The sequence below is a fragment of the Ostreococcus lucimarinus genome, chromosome 10 (assembly GCF_000092065.1).
Source record: "Ostreococcus lucimarinus CCE9901 chromosome 10, complete sequence".
Lineage (NCBI taxonomy): Eukaryota > Viridiplantae > Chlorophyta > Mamiellophyceae > Mamiellales > Bathycoccaceae > Ostreococcus > Ostreococcus sp. 'lucimarinus'.
Genome location: NC_009364.1, coordinates 486,709 through 505,564, shown reverse-complemented (window position 1 = coordinate 505,564; position 18,856 = coordinate 486,709). Strand labels below are relative to the sequence as shown.

At 59.7% G+C, this 18,856-nt stretch overlaps 10 protein-coding genes across 10 annotated transcripts; 4 read left to right on the top strand and 6 right to left on the bottom strand.

Annotated features, from left to right (window-relative positions):
• Window positions 1–60: 60 nt before the first annotated feature.
• Window positions 61–519, top strand: OSTLU_7793 (predicted protein; the record flags this gene model as incomplete). Its single annotated transcript, XM_001420158.1, has 1 exon — window positions 61–519. A coding segment is annotated over one exon (459 nt), but the record flags the coding sequence as incomplete, so codon positions are not given.
• Window positions 520–1,520: 1,001 nt separating this feature from the next.
• Window positions 1,521–2,828, bottom strand: OSTLU_1860 (predicted protein; the record flags this gene model as incomplete). Its single annotated transcript, XM_001419982.1, has 1 exon — window positions 1,521–2,828. A coding segment is annotated over one exon (1,308 nt), but the record flags the coding sequence as incomplete, so codon positions are not given.
• A 209-nt stretch (window positions 2,829–3,037) lies between these two features.
• On the bottom strand, window positions 3,038–5,650 carry OSTLU_26255 (predicted protein; the record flags this gene model as incomplete). Its single annotated transcript, XM_001419981.1, has 1 exon — window positions 3,038–5,650. One exon carries the CDS (start codon window positions 5,648–5,650, stop codon window positions 3,038–3,040), a length of 2,613 nt encoding a protein of 870 aa, XP_001420018.1.
• Window positions 5,651–6,164: 514 nt separating this feature from the next.
• Window positions 6,165–7,056, bottom strand: OSTLU_6074 (predicted protein; the record flags this gene model as incomplete). Its single annotated transcript, XM_001419980.1, has 2 exons — window positions 6,165–6,509; window positions 6,562–7,056. Coding segments are annotated over 2 exons (840 nt in total), but the record flags the coding sequence as incomplete, so codon positions are not given.
• A 628-nt stretch (window positions 7,057–7,684) lies between these two features.
• On the top strand, window positions 7,685–10,995 carry OSTLU_26252 (predicted protein; the record flags this gene model as incomplete). Its single annotated transcript, XM_001420157.1, has 1 exon — window positions 7,685–10,995. The coding sequence occupies one exon, from the start codon at window positions 7,685–7,687 to the stop codon at window positions 10,964–10,966; it is 3,282 nt and encodes a 1,093-aa protein (XP_001420194.1). The 3' UTR covers window positions 10,967–10,995.
• Window positions 10,996–11,041: 46 nt separating this feature from the next.
• On the bottom strand, window positions 11,042–13,042 carry OSTLU_26251 (predicted protein; the record flags this gene model as incomplete). The annotated part of the gene is made up of 1 exon (XM_001419979.1): window positions 11,042–13,042. The coding sequence occupies one exon, from the start codon at window positions 13,040–13,042 to the stop codon at window positions 11,042–11,044; it is 2,001 nt and encodes a 666-aa protein (XP_001420016.1).
• Window positions 13,043–13,203: 161 nt separating this feature from the next.
• Window positions 13,204–13,728, bottom strand: OSTLU_8244 (predicted protein; the record flags this gene model as incomplete). Its single annotated transcript, XM_001419978.1, has 1 exon — window positions 13,204–13,728. A coding segment is annotated over one exon (525 nt), but the record flags the coding sequence as incomplete, so codon positions are not given.
• A 1,068-nt stretch (window positions 13,729–14,796) lies between these two features.
• Window positions 14,797–15,492, top strand: OSTLU_26249 (predicted protein; the record flags this gene model as incomplete). The annotated part of the gene is made up of 1 exon (XM_001420156.1): window positions 14,797–15,492. The coding sequence occupies one exon, from the start codon at window positions 14,797–14,799 to the stop codon at window positions 15,490–15,492; it is 696 nt and encodes a 231-aa protein (XP_001420193.1).
• Window positions 15,493–15,609: 117 nt separating this feature from the next.
• OSTLU_38345 (predicted protein) lies at window positions 15,610–17,409 on the bottom strand (the record flags this gene model as incomplete). Its single annotated transcript, XM_001419977.1, has 1 exon — window positions 15,610–17,409. The coding sequence occupies one exon, from the start codon at window positions 17,407–17,409 to the stop codon at window positions 15,610–15,612; it is 1,800 nt and encodes a 599-aa protein (XP_001420014.1).
• Window positions 17,410–17,849: 440 nt separating this feature from the next.
• OSTLU_17148 (predicted protein) lies at window positions 17,850–18,845 on the top strand (the record flags this gene model as incomplete). Its single annotated transcript, XM_001420155.1, has 1 exon — window positions 17,850–18,845. One exon carries the CDS (start codon window positions 17,850–17,852, stop codon window positions 18,843–18,845), a length of 996 nt encoding a protein of 331 aa, XP_001420192.1.
• Between the last annotated feature and the right edge of the window lie 11 nt (window positions 18,846–18,856).

Genomic DNA, 18,856 nt, shown 5'->3' with positions numbered 1-18,856 from the left:
CTCGACATGCGCGACGACGACGCGTCGACGGCGTCTCGATTCACCGAGGCGTCGACGACGACCGTGCGCGTGCACGTGTACGATCTAAACGCGAATTACAACGACCTCGCGTATCCAATCGGACTCGGGATCCATCACTCGGCGGTGGAAATCTACGACCGGGAGTACGCGTTCGGGTACCACGACGACGCGAACGTCACCGGCGTGTTCGACATCGCGCCCAAGAGCGCGCCGCACCCGGCGAAGTATCGGGAGACGATCGAGATCGGGACGAGCCTGCTGACGGAGGATCAGTTCGCGGACGCGTTGGAGGCGCTGCGGCGCGACTTTCCGGGACCGAGCTACGATTTGTTGAAACGGAATTGCAATACGTTTACGGAAACGATGGTCAAAGTTTTGACGGGGAAGAGCGTTCCGGGATACGTGAATCGATTGGCGAATTTAGGGGCGGTGGCGCACGATTTCGCGCCGTGTCTGTTACCGACGAGCATCGTCGGCGATTTGCAGACGCTTCCGGCGACGACGGGACAGAACGAAGAGACGGAGGACGTCGACGGAGGGGAAGAGGTGCAGTTGTTGGCGGTGCCGACGGAGGAAATGCACGCGAGTTGATCGCTGTAGTCTGTAGAGAAGTGTTTGTGTAACGTCGCGATATCACAAGTAGCTCACGCATGTCGCACGACCTAAAGGACGTCATCCTCCGTAACTACGGGCTCGTATTCGTCGTCGTCGTCGTCGTCGTCATAGTCGCGTTCTTCTTCGTCGTCTGTCTCGACGTTGTCGCCGCTCGCGTTGGGATCCTCAAAGTCTGTGTACGGAATGTACGTCGTTTGCGACACCGCGCAATCGTACACAGATCCGATGTCGTAGGCGTATGAGTGCATTAGCGTCCCCAACACGCGGATGAGCGCCTTTCCCACGCACGCGCTCGCCTTCTGGTACGAAGTCTTTGTCTTGAACACGATCTCCACGGTGTCGTTCGTGGCGGTGTCGCTCGTGGCGATGAGTTGAAACTCTTGCACGGACGCACACATGCGACCGTCAAAATATTCATCAGATACTTCGCGTAAGTACTTGTGTGTGCGCTCGAGCATGACAGCCAAGCGGCTCGCCACGATGACATCCTCCTCGTGTGACACCAACGAACTCAAGCCAAGACGCACCGCGAGACGGTGATCTGGACGTTTCATGCGTTCGAAAAACTCCTGCACAGTGCTCATGAACGTGCGCACGCCGTCAGGGCGCCCCGTGAGCCCTTCGAGGCGCTGCGTTAAATTGTGCGGTCGCTCGGGCGCTGGCTTGAGTCCGATTTGCCAAAGTAGCGAGTGATACAAGCAAAACTTGTCCGGCGTACGCTTGTCCGGCTCGTCGTCGTCTCGCATATTTTTCATCACCATAGATCCGCCACGCACGATCGATCGCACGAGTGAGGCCGCAGTATTCTTCGCCGCCGTCGTCGTAATGGATGAAAACGTTCGAAACGGTCGACCGCGATTGTCTCTCGCTCCAATGCCCGGTTTGAGCGGTAAAATGTGCGCCTCTGTGGTGAACAAATATGGATACGGCCCGCCATCCACGATGTTCTCCCGATCTAAAGCCGCGTCGAAGAGTAAATATAAGTACTTCAACGTCTCCGATAAGAAGAAACTTTCCATTTTGTCCACGAGCTTTTGCGTCGAAACGTCCGCCATGTGAGCGTAACCGCAATTCGTCTTGAGCAAACGCAAACTCGCCAAAAAATCACGACCACAGGCGATGTACGTCACGTCGCCCGTGGCCTTGTACAATAAATACGTGCTTTCGATGAGCTCTGGGCGCAGAGGATACGGCTTTTGCCCTGGAATCGCCGCCCCCGTCCGCACGTCAAAGCCTTCAGGTGTGAAACCGTAATGTTTCCACACCTGGAAAAACGCGTCGTGCGTCGTCGTCGCGGTTTCGATGTCACCATACAGCGCCTGTAAGCCGGGCCAGAACGACATCAACGAGTCATATCGTGAGCTAATCAACTGTCCAGTCATCATACCGGCCTCGACGTACCACGGTGCTAACCGCACGTGTGCCTCTACCGCTGCGTACGCTTCTTCAAATATTTCCAAATGCCTTTCGTTACCAAACAAAATGTATGACTTCAACATGTACTCGTAAAATGAGTCGATTCCGGCCCCGACGCTCGCCTCGGCTTGCGTCCACTGTCCGGTTTCGATATCAATATGTGCACCTACTAAGCCTATGTCACTCCTGTGATCCCACAACGCTTCCAACGCGGCTTCGGCGACCCGCCTAAATCGCGGATCCCCCGTTAACGCGCTCAACGTCCCAAACTCTAAAATCAACGAGCCTCCCGCAGCAGTGCTCGTAATGGTCGTCTCATTCACTTCTACACCGTACTTCAAATTCACCGCACCATACGGTATGCCCGTCTTCGTCTCAAACGCTGGAAGAAACGCCTCACCCAAATCGTTCGCCAGCTCCAGCAACTCGTCCTCGTACCACTCAATCCCAAACCCCGTCGCCTCATCGCTCGCCAGCAAATGCGCGCTCAGTAGTCCGCCGAGGACTCTAATATTCATCTCAAACAAGCTCACGTGCGCGTCTACGTCGAATCTCGTGTTATCGATCACCGCTCGAACGCCGCGCTCGAACGCCGTCTTGTTCCCCATCACCACCATCGCGTCTAACGCGTCGATGAGCGTCACCGCGAACCCCGATTCGCTGCCGAACGTGTTTACACCCTCGCAAGACATCGGCTTCAGCTCATCCGCGGGGTAGGCGTGGACGTTGTACGACTCGAGCGTGTCGGTGAACATTTCTTTGACTTCGTCTCGGAGCGCTTCGATTTCCGACCGGGACAGGCTCGTGGACGCGCCGCGCGCCAGCCGCGGCGCGACGAAGAAGCAGACACCGATAACGCATAAAATGCGTTTTAGGCGCGCGCGCGCGGGCGCCATGACGGCCCGCGCGCGCGGGTGTGTCGAAACGAGTGTTTCTCTGGGGTTGGTTGCTACAAGACGTCGGGAAGGCTAAAGCCGAACGCGCGTTAAAGCCAATCCTTGAGACCTCCGCCGCCTTTCTTGGCGTCCGCGGAGAAATATCGATCGATGAGGTCGTCAGTGCGATCGCGCTTGTCCGCGCCGTGGGGCTTCTTCTTTGGCTTGACGGATTCGGGCTCGCGCTCGCGTTTGCGGCGCGCGTCGTTTCGGTCTTCGCGCTTAGCCTCGGCGGCGCGCTGAAGCATCTTCGGCGCACCTCCGCTGGGTTTCGAGGGCTGCTGTTTCGTACCGCGTTTGTCGCGCGGTTTAGCGTCACCGTCGGCGTCGGCGCGGGATGTGGGCTTTGGGGCCCGATTGGCGTCGTCGCGCGGCCGCTTTGGAGCGACGCCCGCGGCTTTCTCCTTCTTGGCCACGCGTTTGGCCGCTTGCTCCGCGCCTCGAGGCTTGTCCTCGTCTTTACTCGCGGCCCTTTTCTGTTGTCCCTCGCGCTGCTTCGCCTTGAGTTCGAGCTTACGCACGGCTCGCGCGTCTTCTATGGAGAACTCGACGATCGGGCGCCGAGCGCGAGAGAACGCGTTCGGATTATTGTTCAACGCTCGCAACGCCGTGAGCGCGTGCTCGTGCTCTGTGAACTCGATGAATCCCATACCTTTACTCCTAGGCTTGCCGTTTTCATCCATCTTCTCATTATCGTACAGAAGCTTGGCGTGCAACACCTTCGGTACGGCTTGCGTCGCGCGTTGTTGCACGGCTTCGATGAACATCTTTTTCAACGTCTTTGAGTCGATTTCCGGCGGAATATTCCGCACCGACAGACGCGTTCTCGAGATGAAAAAGTTTGGATTCTTCAACTTGAGCTGGCGCTCCTCGTTCGATCGTCGACGCTTGTCGATATCGCTCTTGCTCACGCCGTCAGCGGCTGCGGACGCTTCGTGAATGTCGCCCTCCTGCGCCAAGTACAGATTTCTATTATCACGGTGTTTGTTCGCGTTGCGATATTTCGCACCCTGTCGAGCCATCATGTCAGCGGCTTCTGCCTTGGAAAGCGCGAGGGCGACGGTGATCGGTCGTCCTGCGACGAAAATACCGGCGCTTTCGCTTTCGCCCGCCTCAACGGCGGCGTTTGCAGAATTCGCATTGGTGAAATCAACGAACGCGTTTCCAGTGTGCTTGCCCGTGGTCTTATCCTTCACGACTCTGCAGCTCGTTACTTTACCGAATTTCATCATCTTTTCCTTCAGCTGTTGCCACGTCGCCTCGAGAGGTAAATTCCGCACGAATACGGTGACGTTTTCTGGCGTCTCGCCTGAATCCGCATCGACGCCCTTGCGTCCTTGCCACGCGGGATCCTGACCGTCCTTGCTATTCGACGCTTTGACATCCGGTGCTACTTGTTTCTTTGCTGCGATCGGTTTTCGCTCAGGTCTCGCCGGCTCAGCTTCCGCGATGACCTTGCCGAGTAGTCGAGACATCATATTCTTCTCCTGAGTTTCTTCGTCCTCGTCGTCACTCGAAGATGAGCTAGATCTATCGTCGCCTCTATCATCGTCGTCCTGGCTAACATTTGTCTTCGGTTCATCCTCAGCAACCTCCGGCGCGGTCTTTGCCGCCGCGTTTTGCTCTGCTTGGTACTTGGACTTCCCCAACGCAATGTCCACGGCGACTTGCCTACCCGCGATTTCCACCCCATTGCAATCGCTCACCGCTTTGTCCGCGTCGGATTTACACGTATACGTCACGAATGCGAAGCCTTTGGGCTTGTCATGGAAATCTGTCGGCACGTTGATGTCCCAAACAAAGCCCGCGGCGCTCAGCGCTTCTCGAATCGATTCCTTCGTCGCTTTGAACGACAAGTTACGAACGATGACGCGCCATTGCTTCGGCTTCGAACCTTCACCTCCGAGCGCACGCGCCCAAATGTACTCTTTAGGCTCGTCTGCGTCTTTCGCGTCCGTGTCTTTACTCTTCCGTCTCCGATGCGACTTTGCCTTCGGCGATTTCCCGTGCAACGCCCGAACGGCTTCTCGCGCCGTTTCCTCATCCTTGTACACCACCAACATCGCCCCGCGCTTGCACCCATCCTCACGAATCTTCGCTAACTTCATCACGTCGTCCGGACACGGCTCCGTGATCGTCTCCACCTCCCCACACGCGCGCGCGAGTTCCTTTGCCGCCTCCGCGTCCACGCCTTCGATCTCGCCGCCGAGTCTCACCCCGCCCAGCACCACCGTGCGCACCGCCGCGTTCGTCGCCATCGCACCGCTCCCCGCGCTTCGTTTCACGCGTTCCCTCTTCACAGCGTCCGCGCTCTTCCGTTCCCGTTTCTTCTTCTCCGCCTCCGCCTCCGCCTCCGCCTCCGCGCGCTCGCCTCCGCTCGCCTCCGCCGGCGTCTTCGATCTCTTTCCCGACCCCCCCTCCTCTTTCCGCTTCGCCACGACGATGGCCAATTTACGTCCTCCCATCTCAACCTTTCCCGACTTCTCGCACGCCTCTCGCGCGTCGTCGGCGATGGCAAACTTGACGTATCCGAACCCGCGGTGCGTCGTCGAACCCTTCTCGCGCGCCACCCAGCACTCCTTGATCGGGCCGAAGTGCTCCCCGAACGTCGCCTCCAGCGCGTCGTCGTCGCAATCGTACGGCAAGTTCCGGACGAACACCATGACGTTCTCGCGCGGCGGCCTCGCGGCGTCGTCGCGTCGCGTCGCCATCGCGGTTCGTTCCGCGCGTTCGTTCCGGCGGCGGCGCGCGCGCGCGGTCGGTGCGCGCGACTCGGGGCGTCGCGCGGCGCGCGCGCGCGGCGGACGAACGAAGACGGTGGCGCGCGCGCGCGCGCCGCGCGTCGGCGCGCGAAGCGGTGCGAGCGCGGTGCGGTGCGCGTCGGAGTGCCGCGGCCGCACTGCGCGACGCATCGCGATGAGCGCGGCGGCGGTTCCCGCGCGCACGCGCGCCATACGGCTGTACAGGTGCGACGGCGCGCGCGCACGATCGATCGCGCGCGCGCGAGGGCTCGATCGCGCGCGACGGGCGACGCGACGACGCGCGACGACGCGGGTCGAGCGCGTGACCTAAGACGATCGCGCGACGAAGGCGCGGCGACGCGCGCGGGCGACGCGCGACGCGCGATGACTGACGAAGGCGCGGATTTCGTCGCGCGGCTCGAGCAGGCACACGCTGCGAACGGTGCTGTCGTGGTGCGTCGACCGACGAATCTTTTACGACGAACGGGATCGCGTGCGGTCGGCGTTCGCGGCGAACGCGTCGCTTCGCGATCTCGGCGAGATCGAGAAGGCGCTGCGCGATGGGGAGAAGACGCTGGAGTCGTACGCGCACCCGGATCCGTACATCATTCCGACCATGTACGGGGGGTCGAAGTACGCGAGAAATCCAGAGGTCCCGGCGAACGCGGCGATGGTTTTCGATTTCGGACGAGAGCCGTACGCGAAATAGACTGAGACAAACTTTGTAACCATAGCGAGAGAGATGTACGTGACGGGGACGCGATCGCGGTGGTGCGCGCGGCTAAAGTGCTACGACAATGCGCTAAGGCTATGATTCGGCGCGCCTACCGCACGCCGGCGTATTGCGAAAAAGCGGGCGACTGGAAATCGAGTTGGAGCGAGCGGCCGAGCGCGCGCGCCTGGTCGCGCCTCGGCCCGAAAATCTTAATCTGTCGCACGTGCGTGTCGCGACCGTTCTGATGATTCGCCAACACCGCGATTTGAATGAAATACGCGCGTAAATAGGAGGAATCGTCGACGCCGCGCAGGCGCACGCGCACCCAACCGTTCGGTTGCTCGAGCTCCACCAGTCGCACCTCGCGTAAATCGTGACACGACGCCCCCGCGCGTATGGAGATCAAACTCGGCGTGTAACTCTCGTCCATCTTATACTCGCACCAAAGCGCGATCTCACACAGCTCCGCCTTGTGTTGAAACTGCGCGTTGACGACGTGCGGCTGCGCGCCGTCGCTCTGCCAAAACGTCGCCAAATCGTCGTCTCGCAACAGCTCCACCCCATTCCCCGGTTTCGCGCTCGCCACGCTCCAAACCGCGAGATGTCCGACCTCTCGCTTCTTATCTCTCGTCGTCGCGCCCTCACCGCGCCTTTCGCCGCCTCGATCGCCTTCCTCGTCGTCGTCTTCCTCGTCGTCGCTCAGCGTCGCCGCCACTCGCGCGACGCCGTCGCCCTCGCGCCCGCCTCGCGCGCGCGCCGCGCCGCGCGCCCCGAGCCGCCTCCCCCCACCGTCGCCATCCTCGTCGCCGTCGTCCTCGTCGTCGTCGTCCTCGTCGTAGTCGTCGTTCAGCTCGCGCTCGCCGTCGTCGCGCGTCTCGCGCGCGCCCTCGCCGTCGTCTCTCCCTCCGCCGCGCGCGCGCGCCGCGCGCGTCCGCGCGTCCGCGCTCGCGACGATCGCGTCCACGGACGCGGCGTGCGCGGCCTCGTCCTCGCTGTCGCTGCGCAGCATCGCGCCGCGCCGCGCGCGCGCGTCTGCGGCGTCGCGCGTCCAGACCGACGCAGCAGACCGCGCCGCGCCGTCGCGGTCGCGCCGAGCGCCGCGCGCGCCGCCGCACCGCGCGCGCACCGCGCGCGCGCCGCGCGCGCGTCGCCTCGCGCGCGCCTCGCGCGCCGCGCGCGCGCCGAGACCGCCGAGCGATCGCGCGAGAGCGTCGCTCTCTCGACGCGAAAACGATCGCGAGATGCGACGCCGCGTCGCCGGACGCGCGATCGAGACGATCCCGACGGCGCCGAGCGGCGCGACGATCCCCGCGCGAGCGCTCGGCGAGCCGACGCGCGCGCCGACGGACGCCGCGGCGCGCGAGCGCGCGAACGAAGTGGTGAAGACGGCGAAGACGAGGTGGTTGCGAAACACCGAGGTGTGCGACGTGCTGCTGAATTACGCCGCGTACGGCTTCGAACCGAGCGTGGACGCGCCCGTGCGACCGCTGGGGGGGACGCTGTTCCTGATCAATCGAAAGGTAGTGCGGTTCTTTCGCAAGGATGGACACAACTGGCAGAAGAAGAAGGACGGGAAGACGATTCGTGAGACGCACGAAAAGTTAAAGGTGGGGACGGTGGAGCTGTTGAATTGTTATTACACGCACAGCGAGGAAGACGCGAAGTTTCAACGAAGGTGTTATTGGTTGCTGAACATGGACGAGGGGGCGGTGTTGGTGCATTACTTGACGGTGAAGAAGGAGCCGCAGCGGCCGTCGAGCGGGGTGGCGACGCCGGGGGGAGCGGCGAGGGGCGCGCTCGGTTCGATGGGGAGGGATGGGAAGAGGGCGATAGGGAGTAAGGCACCGTTGTCGTCCAAAATCGGGAACAGGGCGCTCTCGTCGAAGATTGGGAGCGTGGCATCGAAAATTAAGAGCGCGTCCACGGCGGGGCGACGAGGGGCGGGAAGGTCGAGGAAGGACGTCGAGCTCGAGTCGTTTCTCGATGGCGCCGCGGACGATTTCTCGCGGCAAAATGTGAGCGATATGTTGAATCGCGATGATGAGGATTTGGCGCTCATTTTTCAAGAAACGGGTCTCGACGACGCCGAGCAGGGAGCCAGCGAGTGGAAGTACGCTCTGGACTCTGAATATATTAGCGACGACGACGCGCCGGCGACGTCTCTTTCGCGACTGATGCGCGAGTTCAACGGATTAGATGACGAATATGATGACGATTGCGTTGACGGACGTGCGCGAGAAAACAGTGATCAGCAAACTCCGACGTTCTCGCGAAGTTTAGTTCATTCTGACTCACCGCGGACCGGCGGCGAGATGTCCATTGAAGAGTTTGAGAGACGCATTGAACGCATTCGATCGCAGTGGCAGAATCAAGTCACCGGCGACGGCGATTCGACATCGATGGAACGAATCGAACGTCAAATCAACACACTCGAACAAGACGTTGAGCGCGCGATGGCATCTTCGCTGCAACGCGCGAGCGACGATCCGGGCGGCGAGCCGAGTACTAGCGCCGGCGATGCGGATGCGGCTGATGAGTTAAGCGGACACCGCGCAAACGCTACGGAACGCGGTGATGCGGAGACCTCTATGCATACGAGGCGCACGTCGGGCATCGTACGACACGTGCCTGCGACGCCTTCCGGTGTGCACGTCTTATGGAGTATCGTCGACTTTACGCCGTCATGGGACGACGTATCGGGCGGCGCGAAGGTCATCATCACGGGTAACCCGCTCGTCGAATTGGAACCAGGAATCGGAATGTGTTGCGTGTTCGGTACCATCGCCGTGCCTGTGGAGCAACTCGCGCCGAATGTTTTAAAGTGCTACGCTCCTGCGCATGCCCCAGGTGTCGTTTCAATGTTTCTCGTCATGGAAAGCGGCAACGGACATCCGGTGAGCGAGATATCGTCGTTCGAGTTCATGGAAAGTCTTGATCCGTCGAGAGGCGTCGATGTAGATCGACGTGATATGATTGATCAGAGTGCGAACATGAGCGATCGCGACTTCCAGATGCGTTTGGTTCAGTTGCTGACGACGTTAGGCTCCGATTCTTCAAACTCGGTCGGTAACGACAGCGGCGAAAAGAGCGGCGACAGAACGACGCACAGCTCGGCCTTGGTGAACGATTCGGTGATGCACATGAATGCATTAAGCGCGCTTCGTGCTGCAAATCGGCTTGAACTAGATCCATACAACTTGGACGGCGTCAAGAATGAAGAATTGGTTGTTCTTCTTTCTGGCATGCTTCAAGCGAGACTCAAATCAGTCATCGTTCACGAAAATAGGCGCATGAAAGCTCGACGCGCGCTCCCTTCGAGTGCAGTTGCGATGCAAGAGGTGGAAGAAGTCGCGAAGACCGGCGTCATCAGCGATAAAATCGTGGAAACTGCCGTGGAGAAGACTCAACAGACGCACAAAGCGCTCTTGAAGGTAGCCTTCACACCGTCGGCGTATAAACGAAAGGATCAAACTGGACTCACATTGTTCCACTGTTGCGCTGCTCTCGGCATCGAATGGGCGGTGCGTGCGATGTGCGTCACCGGCGTCGATCTCAATCACACAGATGCGTACAACCGCTCGGCTCTGCATTGGGCAGTCGCGCGTGGTCACGAAATGGTCGTCGCGACGCTTTTAAATTACGGGGCAAAGTCGCGTTCGATGTGTCAATGGGAAGGCGAAAGTTTTACCCCGGCTGAGCTCGCGGTGCGTTGCGGCTATGAAGGCATATCGGCATATATTAGCGAAGCTAACTTAGCAAGCGCTTTGGAGAACATTAATCTTCGAAACAGTGGCATTCCAAGGCAAAGATGCCGGACCTCTCGTGGCGGCGGCGTGTTTCAGGCGCATCGCTTTCGTCGCACTATTTTGAGCGATACGGAAGGATCTGATAGCGAAGAACACTCGGTGAGGCGCTCGACGAGGGTAAACAGCGAGAAGAAGCGAGCGTACCATCGTCGGAAAACGTCGAGACTCACCGCATCAACGACTGCAGACGGCGATGATTCTGAGACAGAAGCTGCGTTTGTCGTCAAGCGCGCGGAAAATGCACGCAGGTCGTTGCTCGACACGCTTTACAATTTGAATGTCAAGCCGGAGTTTATCGACGCCGACATCCATGCGCGTCTTGGAAAGAGGCGTGGGCGTAGAGTACGACAAGTTGACGTGCAAAGCTTGATGAGTGAGCTTCTCACACCAGTCGGTGACAACCCGACTCATTCTGAAATGATGTCTCCTTCGCGACGACCCGTCTTGCGCGCGAGACGCGCTCCAAAGCCTGTTGTCGGTGTGTCAATCACAAATGATGTTAAAGGCAGAGAAGACAGTGAAGACAGCGAGTCACTGGACGACGACGAAGACGAAGAAGCTATACAAAAGAACTTTTCGAGAATCCAAACTTCGCTCCAATCGGCACATTCGCGTACTCAGTACCTGCGATTGAGAAGACTTACAAACCAGTTACGCGTCGAATTAAAGAAACTTAAAGACGACGGTCAATTTTCTGATGATGATGATGATCGTTAGTGGTACTATTCGTACGAGTGATAAATGTTGTCGTGCCCTTAGGAATACTCGTTCTGTATTGTTACATCTACTATGCTAAGACAAAACCGTGCGGCAGTTGGGACATGTTGCATGCGTGTGCAGCCACGTCGAGCAACATGGAAGATGAAAACTGTGCGAGCAATCGAGCGTAAGCACCTCCTCGCCGCGCTCGATTTCCAACAAACAGATCGAACACGTGTACGACTCGTCGCCCGCGATCGAGCATCTTTGTTTAATCGCATTGATGGGGAGCCGGGCGTCGCATTCGCGAAGCGCTTTGTCGACGTTATCGTACGCGATGATCATGCGTGCCTCTTCAACACGCAAAATTCCCACCATGTTTTTCACGAGCGCCTGTCGATCGTTTCTGGGCATATCACTTCCGTAGAAGAGACGCCAAAGTAAAAGATTCATGTTACTTAGAACGCGATTCATTTCATTGTGACATTCGGACCGCAACGTTTTAAACTCACTGAGATACTGTTGCTTTTCCTTGCTCGTCTGGAAGACACGAGCGCGCAACAAGCGAGTATACATTCGAAATTTGCATCCCAACAACTCGGCGTTCATTCTTTCTATCGTCCAAATATCGCACCAATCGATCTCAGCGGGCCCGAGTGCGATCGCTTCCAATCCGGGCGACGGAAATGTCGTCCAGAGCATTTGAGTTGGTCGACGCATCAAACGATTCATTTGATCTTGTAAGAGCTGCTCCGTAGATTCAGGCGCCATCTCATATGAATCAATTGCAGACTCACCAGTCGTTTGTCTTCCCGCCGCCACCGCTGCCGCTGCGAATGCGCGCGATTGTGCGTCATTCGTCTGCTCCAAACGCATGAGTTTCGTCTCGAACGTGATCTTTCGCAACATGTAATTCCACATGTGTTCGCTCCGCATCGTATCCTTGATGAATTGTATCACGCGATACGTCGCAGATAGAACGTTTGCACTACGACTCCACTGTGCGATAAGTTTGCGTCGCCGCATCACGCGAGAGATCTGTTCCCGACGCTCTGGTTCAAGCGATGCGTCCACTTCGTTGGTCGAGTCGTCGATGTCAACCGGTTTCAGCAAGAACGTGTTCCGCAACGAATCCGCTCGTTCAAAGAATCCCTCTTCTGCACGCAATAACTGTCCGACGGTTCCGGAAATCGTCCCCGTCGCCCCGTCAATCGTGCCAGAGCAATACGTCTCGTTATCCGCAAACGAAAGCGCCATCGTCCCGCTTTTACCGTCGTCGTGCAACGTCAAGTGGCACAACTGCTCGTCCCCTTGCGCGGTGTGTGAGACCAAGAACGCTCCCGCAGCAGCATCGAACCACAGCACTTGAAACGCGTAAGGCGACCCGGTCGCCTCTTCGTCCCCCGACCCGGGAATAGAAATCGTTCCTTCCCACACCCGTCCCGGCGAGCATAGATGCCGCACGCACTCTGACGGATCCCTATACAACTCTCCGAACGCCCTTCGCTTCTCGACGTTCCCCAGCGTCGCCAGCTCCATCCGCGAGTACCCCAACGCCGCGGTGAGACCGCCCGCGTGTAACCCTTGCACGCGTCTCGCGTGTCGCTCCGCGTGCTCTCGCGTATCGAAGCTCGTCCGCCTCGGCGGCGTCGTCCCCATCACCGTCGACCCCATCGACGTCGACGCGCCCTTGCCTCCACTACTCTCGTTCTCTCCGCCGTCGCCGCGCGTCGCGAGCGCGTACGTGAGTAACGGCCACGCCGGCGTCAACTCGCGTCCGTCCCGTCCCGTCCCGCTCGAGCCCGCGAGCGCGTACACGCCATCGATGTAGCTCTTCCCGATCGGCAACCGCGCGTCCGCGTCGTCATTCGTGAACGCATGCGCGGCGTCGGCGTCGTCGGCGTCGACGTCGCGGCGTCTGTACGCGCGCACGTCGTCGAGAAGGCTTCGGAATTCGTCCCAGCCTCGAGACTTTGTCTCGCGAAGGATGAAGGCGTCGACGCCGTCGTCGTCGTCGTCCGACGACGAACCATCGGCTCGACGATCTCGCGAACTCGCGTGAACGGCGCGTCGCGTCGGGCGCGCGTCGCGCATGACGTCGTGACGCGCGCGCGAGTGCGGCGAGGACGCCGGCGCGGCGCGGCGCGGCGGCGAGAAAACGCGACGCCGGCGGTGGATTACACGGAGGTGCTAAATAGTTCTAATAATGTACAGGGTGGATGAAAGCGCGCGCGTTACTTCTTCGCCGCGCTGCACGCGTCGGCGAGCCAGTCGAGACCTTCGAATAAGCCCTTGCCCTCGAGTGCGCTGCACTTGAAGATGGACCACGTGCGGTTTTTGATGGAACTCAAACCGAGCTGTTCCGTGACTTCAGCGTCGGAAAGCGCGCCCGGAAGATCCTGCTTATTCGCGAAGACGAGAAGGATCGCATCCTTCAACTCTTCTTCCTCTAGAAGGGCGTGGAACTCCTCTCGAGACGTCCCCACGCGCTCGACGTCAGAGCTATCGACGACGTAAATGATGGCTTGAGTATTCGGGTAGTAACACCGCCAATACGGCCGTATGGACGTCTGCCCGCCGAGATCCCACACCTGAAACTTGACGTTCTTGTGCGTCACGGTTTCGACGTTAAACCCGATCGTCGGAATCGTGCTCACCACCGTTCCCACTTGCAGCCGGTACAAAATCGTCGTCTTTCCGGCGTTGTCTAAACCCAACACCAATATTCGCGCCTCGCGATCACCAAAGTACGAGAATAACCGGCTAAAAAACACCCCCATCTCCCTGCGACGGCGCGCGCGCGCGCGCTCGAACACCGTCAGTCACCGCGCGCGCGTTCGAATCGTCCGACCCCGCCGCCCGACCGTCGACGCGTTTCTTCAGTTCAGGTCTCCAATGCTTTCTCGACACCACGCATCGTTTACGATCAGGTCTCCAAACATAGGTTTATCATCAACAGAAACGCGTCGACGCGTCTCGCGCGCGTCGTCCATGCCTCGCGCGGACGTCGTCCATCCCTCGCGTCGACGCGCGCGACGATCGCCGCGCGTTCGCGAACGTTTCCTCGGTTCTCCAAGGTGATGTTGTTCCCCAAAGCGCATGGGCTGTTCGGAAGAACGAAAGTATCATATCTTCCTCATCGGAAACGTTCGCGAGCGCGCGCCTTCGCGCGCGCGCCTTTGCTCGCGCGCGCGCCTTCGATTTCGTCGCTGCCCTAAACGCATCTCTTCCGCGTCTCTTCCGCGCCGCGCGACGTCGCCTTCGTCCGGCGTCGTCGCCGCGCGTCGCGCGCGCGTCGCCCGCGTCCGTTCGCGCGTCCGCGCGCGCGCGTCGCGTCGCGTCGCGTCGTCGCACCTGCCGATTCGCCGCGCCGAGGAGTGATGCGACGCCGCGCGACGCCCCGCGTCGCCGCACACGCGCGCGCGACCGCGCGCCGCGCGATGGCGGACATACGCGACGCGTTCGCGCGCGCGCGACGCGCGTCCGCGGCGTCGACGGGACGCGACGCGCGCGCGACGCGCGACGACGACGGACGGTCGGCGCGCGGTGAAGACGCGTCGAACGACGGCGACGCGACGCGCGACGCGCGACGCGCGCGCGCGACGCCGAACGACGACGACGACGACGACGATGACGCGCGCGGACGGACGCCGACGATGACGTACGCGCGACGGAGGAAACGAGGACGGGCGGAGACGGCGACGGAGACGCGGCGAGCGACGGCGTCGGCGACGAAATCGCGCGCGGCGACGATCGCGAGATCGACGACGAGAGCGGGAGAGGGAGGCGAGGGGAAAGCGCGGGCGGACGCGCGCGCGATCGGGGACGCGGAGAAGAGGCGGACGCAGATGTGTTTGGATTTGGGGCAGTCGTCGATGCGGCACGCGACGTGCGCTCGATGCGGGTTGGTGTACGCCAAGGGAGATCCGTCGGATGAGAAGACGCACGCGCAGTATCACGCGAAGTTTCTGGCGAATGCGAACGGGGGCGGCGCGGGAGCGATGACGCTGAAACCGGGGGAGGGTCAGAGCGCGGTTTGGGAGAGCGAAGACGGCGAAGCGCGATGCGTGGCGCTCGACGGAGGCAAGGCGACCAAGAGTGCGATCGAGCGCGTCGCGCGAGGTATCGAACGCGAACTGAATATGCCAGAGGATTGGATTTTACAGCAAGCGAAGGGCGCGGTGAAGGCGTACGTGTGCGTGTCGAAGAAGGGTCATCGAGTCGTCGGCGCGCTGTTTGCGGAAAAAATCGCGCGCGCCTATCGTACGCTTCCCGACGTAAAGAACGCTACCGACGCCACGGAAGGCACGATCGTGAGTCATGTGGGCGTCGCTGAAAATGCAGTGTGTGGTATCCGTGCGGTTTGGGTGCACTCGAGCGCGCGACGAGCGGGTTTAGCGCGCGCAATGCTTAACGCCGCTCGAGCGCGAGCGGTTCCCGGATACGTCGTCGCGGCGGCCGAGTGCGCGTTCACTCAGCCCACCGAATCTGGAACCGCCTTGGCCTTGGCGTATTGCGAGAGCGATACATTCTTAGTGTATTGAAGTTGATGATTGTTTGAATGATTTACGTAGATTGAGTGACAATCCGAAGTGGAAGCGAAGCGCGCTCGCACCCCTAGAAAACTAGTGTGTATAGTAGAAAAAATGACTCAGAAGCGTTTAGCGCGCGCGGACGCTCGCCGCCTCCTTAGAGCCCGTCCAACCGTCAAGCTTAGTCAACTGCTCAGCATCAAAATTCGCGAGTTCGGCTTCGTCGGCGTCCTCCATGACCTTGCCGCCGCCGAACGCGAATTCAGATTCGCCAACGACGCCGAGCGGTTCCTTCGCCGGACCGATGGAGTCGATGATACTCTTTTGAACCGCCTTCAAGCCTTGCGTCTTCATTCCCTTTGCGCGCGACGCGACAACTTCGGCGGCGAGCTTACCGCCCAACACCGCACCCTCCATGGAACCCAAGAACTTTTGCGACGTGTAGTCGCCCGCCAAGGTGAAGTTCTTGATCGGGGTTTCTTGAGACGGGCGGAACTTGTTGCGGCCCGGGATAGCGGCGTACACGGAGCGCGGCGTCTTCACGACAGCGTGCTTGAGCAGCTTGGCGCCGACGCCATCGGGGGATTTCGGGCCAATCTCCAGCGGGAACAAGCGTTCGAGCTCCAACATGGTGGCGTCGACGATTTCTTGGTTGCTCTTCGCGATCCAGTTCGTCTTGCCGCCCGCAATCGGCGAGCACGGCGCGAAAACGAGTTCAAGCATGGACTTCTCTTCGTCGTAGTACTCCTTGCACGTCGTGCTCATGTCGGCGTAGACGGAGAGCAACGGCGAGCGCGAGAAGCACAAGTGATCGACGTTTTTCAACTTGCGATCAAACCAAAGGTGAATGTTAATCACCGGGATACCCTCGAGCTCCTTGAGCTGCGCAAAGTGCGGCATTTCAGCCCATGGCTTGGGCATCATGCGCTTGATGACGTCCACGGGCATGGCGGAAATGTACTCGTCAGCTTCGATGATGTCGCCGTTGGCCATGGCCAGGTGCTTCACCGAACCGTCTTCGTTGAGCACGAACTCCTTGAGTCGCTGCTTCGTCTTGACGGAGCCACCATTCTTCTCGATAGAGTCCACCATGGGTGCGCACAGTCGATCGGGCTGGTTACCGTCCAAGAATGCCATTTGCAATCCGTCCGTTTCGTTCAAGAATCGGTTCATCGCCGTCAACACGACGGTCATCGAAAGCTTATCCGGGTCAATGAAATCCAAAGCCTTGGCCATGGAAATGAACACCTCCTCATTGATGCGCTCGGGCATACCATACTTGCGCATGAAGTCTTGCACGCTGAGTTCGTCTTGCTTGTCGATGAAGTCTTGCCCTTCAATCAACATGGGCAACAGCGGCGGCGCCGTCTGCAACTTTTCAGGCAAACTCAACATTTTTTGATTCATGAGAATCGCCAAACCAAAGTTGAACGGCGCAGGGATCCCCTTAATGAAATCGAACGACGTGAACTCTCCCGGAAGCTCTTGCATGGCGAAGATCATCTTGTGCACCTTCCACTGTAACCTATCCTCAATCTTCAACTCGTTGAACAAGTTCATCATGTTCGGGTACGCGCCGAAGAAGATGTGCAACCCAGTTTCGATCCAATCCCCATCCTTATCTTGCCACGCGCTCACCTTCCCGCCCAACACATCTCTCGCCTCCAACACGATCGGTTCGTGCCCAGCCTCAGCGAGATACTTCGCGCACGCCAACCCGCTCAACCCGCCGCCGACGATGGCGACTCGCTTCTTCTCCGTCCCATTCGCCTTCAGATCCGTCGCGAATCGCTTCGACAGCTCACTGGCGATGCGATAGTTATCCGTCTTATCGATGTTATCCGGTTTCGGGTAATCCTTCGCCTCGACGCGCATTCCAGACCGTCGCGTCGCGCGCGTTTTCGCTTTTGTCCCCGCGCGCGACGTCATCGCGCCCTTCGCGAACGTCCCATCGCGCGCGTTCAGCGCCAGCGCGCTCGTCGATCGCGCGGATGCGTACATTATATCCGTGCCTCGCTTTCTACGTCTCTATTTCGCGCTCCGTCGCGCGCGCGTCGACGTGGGCGTCGTCGAGTGCTGCGTCATCGCGCCGTCGTGACGTTTTGGATAACGTATCTACGGTAAATACTTTTCATGGCGTTAAAACGACGTTTTATGCGTGAAGTTGCGTTTTAACGAAGCACACCTGTCCCGACGGCGTCAAATCACGTCGACGACGCGAACGCCGCGCGCGCGCGCCGCACGCGCGCGTCGAGCGACGCGCTGATCTCGCATCGCGCGATCACCCTCGCGAACGCGGCGAACGACGGCGCGAAACCGCGCGAAACGCGTGGTCACCGAGACATCTTTCGAACGATCGCGCCGGCGACATGGTCACCAACACGGCGTTCGTGTTCGTGAAACCGCACGCGGTGACGCCGGAGACGCTGGAAGTGGTTCAAACTGAACTCACGCGCGCGGGGATGCGAATCACGAGCGAAGGTGAGGTGAGCGCGGAAACCATCGATGCGAATCAGTTGGTGGATCGACACTACTACGCGATTGCGAGCAAGGCGACGCTGCTGGACGCGGAACGATTAAACGTGCCCGAGGAAAAGTTTCGTAAGGCGTACGGAGTGTCGTGGAGTGATGTTCTTGAGCGAGGATTGGCGATGAACTCGAAGAAGGCGTGTGAGAAATGGAAAATGACGCCGACGCAGCTGGACGCGGCGTGGCAGCAAGCGAAGAGCGACGGGAAGATGACGAAGCTCGGTGGGGGGTTTTACTGCGCGAAGATGAGAGATTGTTACGTGTTTAACGGGTTTTACATGACGATGCGATCCAAGTTCGTGAAGCCGGGGACGTGCATTCATTATTACGTGGTGGAGTGGGAGAGCGAAAAGATGTCGTGGGCAAAGTTTCGGGGAGAGTTGTTGGGACCCACGGAGCCATCGACGGCGCCGGAGACGTCGCTTCGCGGGATTATTTATAACGATTGGGAAGCGCTCGGTTTGAAAGCACAGCCGACGACCGGAGAGAACGGGGTGCACGCGAGTGCGAGCCCGTTTGAGGCTTGCGCGGAGATGAACAATTGGTTGGGGACGCCGTTCGCGGAGACGGCGTTTGGGTCCGTGCTTTTAGACGCTGGGATCGCGGAAGATACCGTGAAGGCGTGGAGTGTCGACCCTCAAGTGACGTATGGCGCGCCGGCGATGCGCATCACCGGTTCGCTTTTCGACGCGCTCGAAGATACGGACGCGGATTACTGCGCCGCGCTGTGCGAGATGATCGGCGCCGACGGCGTTAGCGCAAAGGATGGTATTCGTATCGTCGCTGCGAGCGTCCTAGGCTTAGCGTTAGGCTTCCTGCTTCCCAAGAAGCGGTAGTGACATATGGG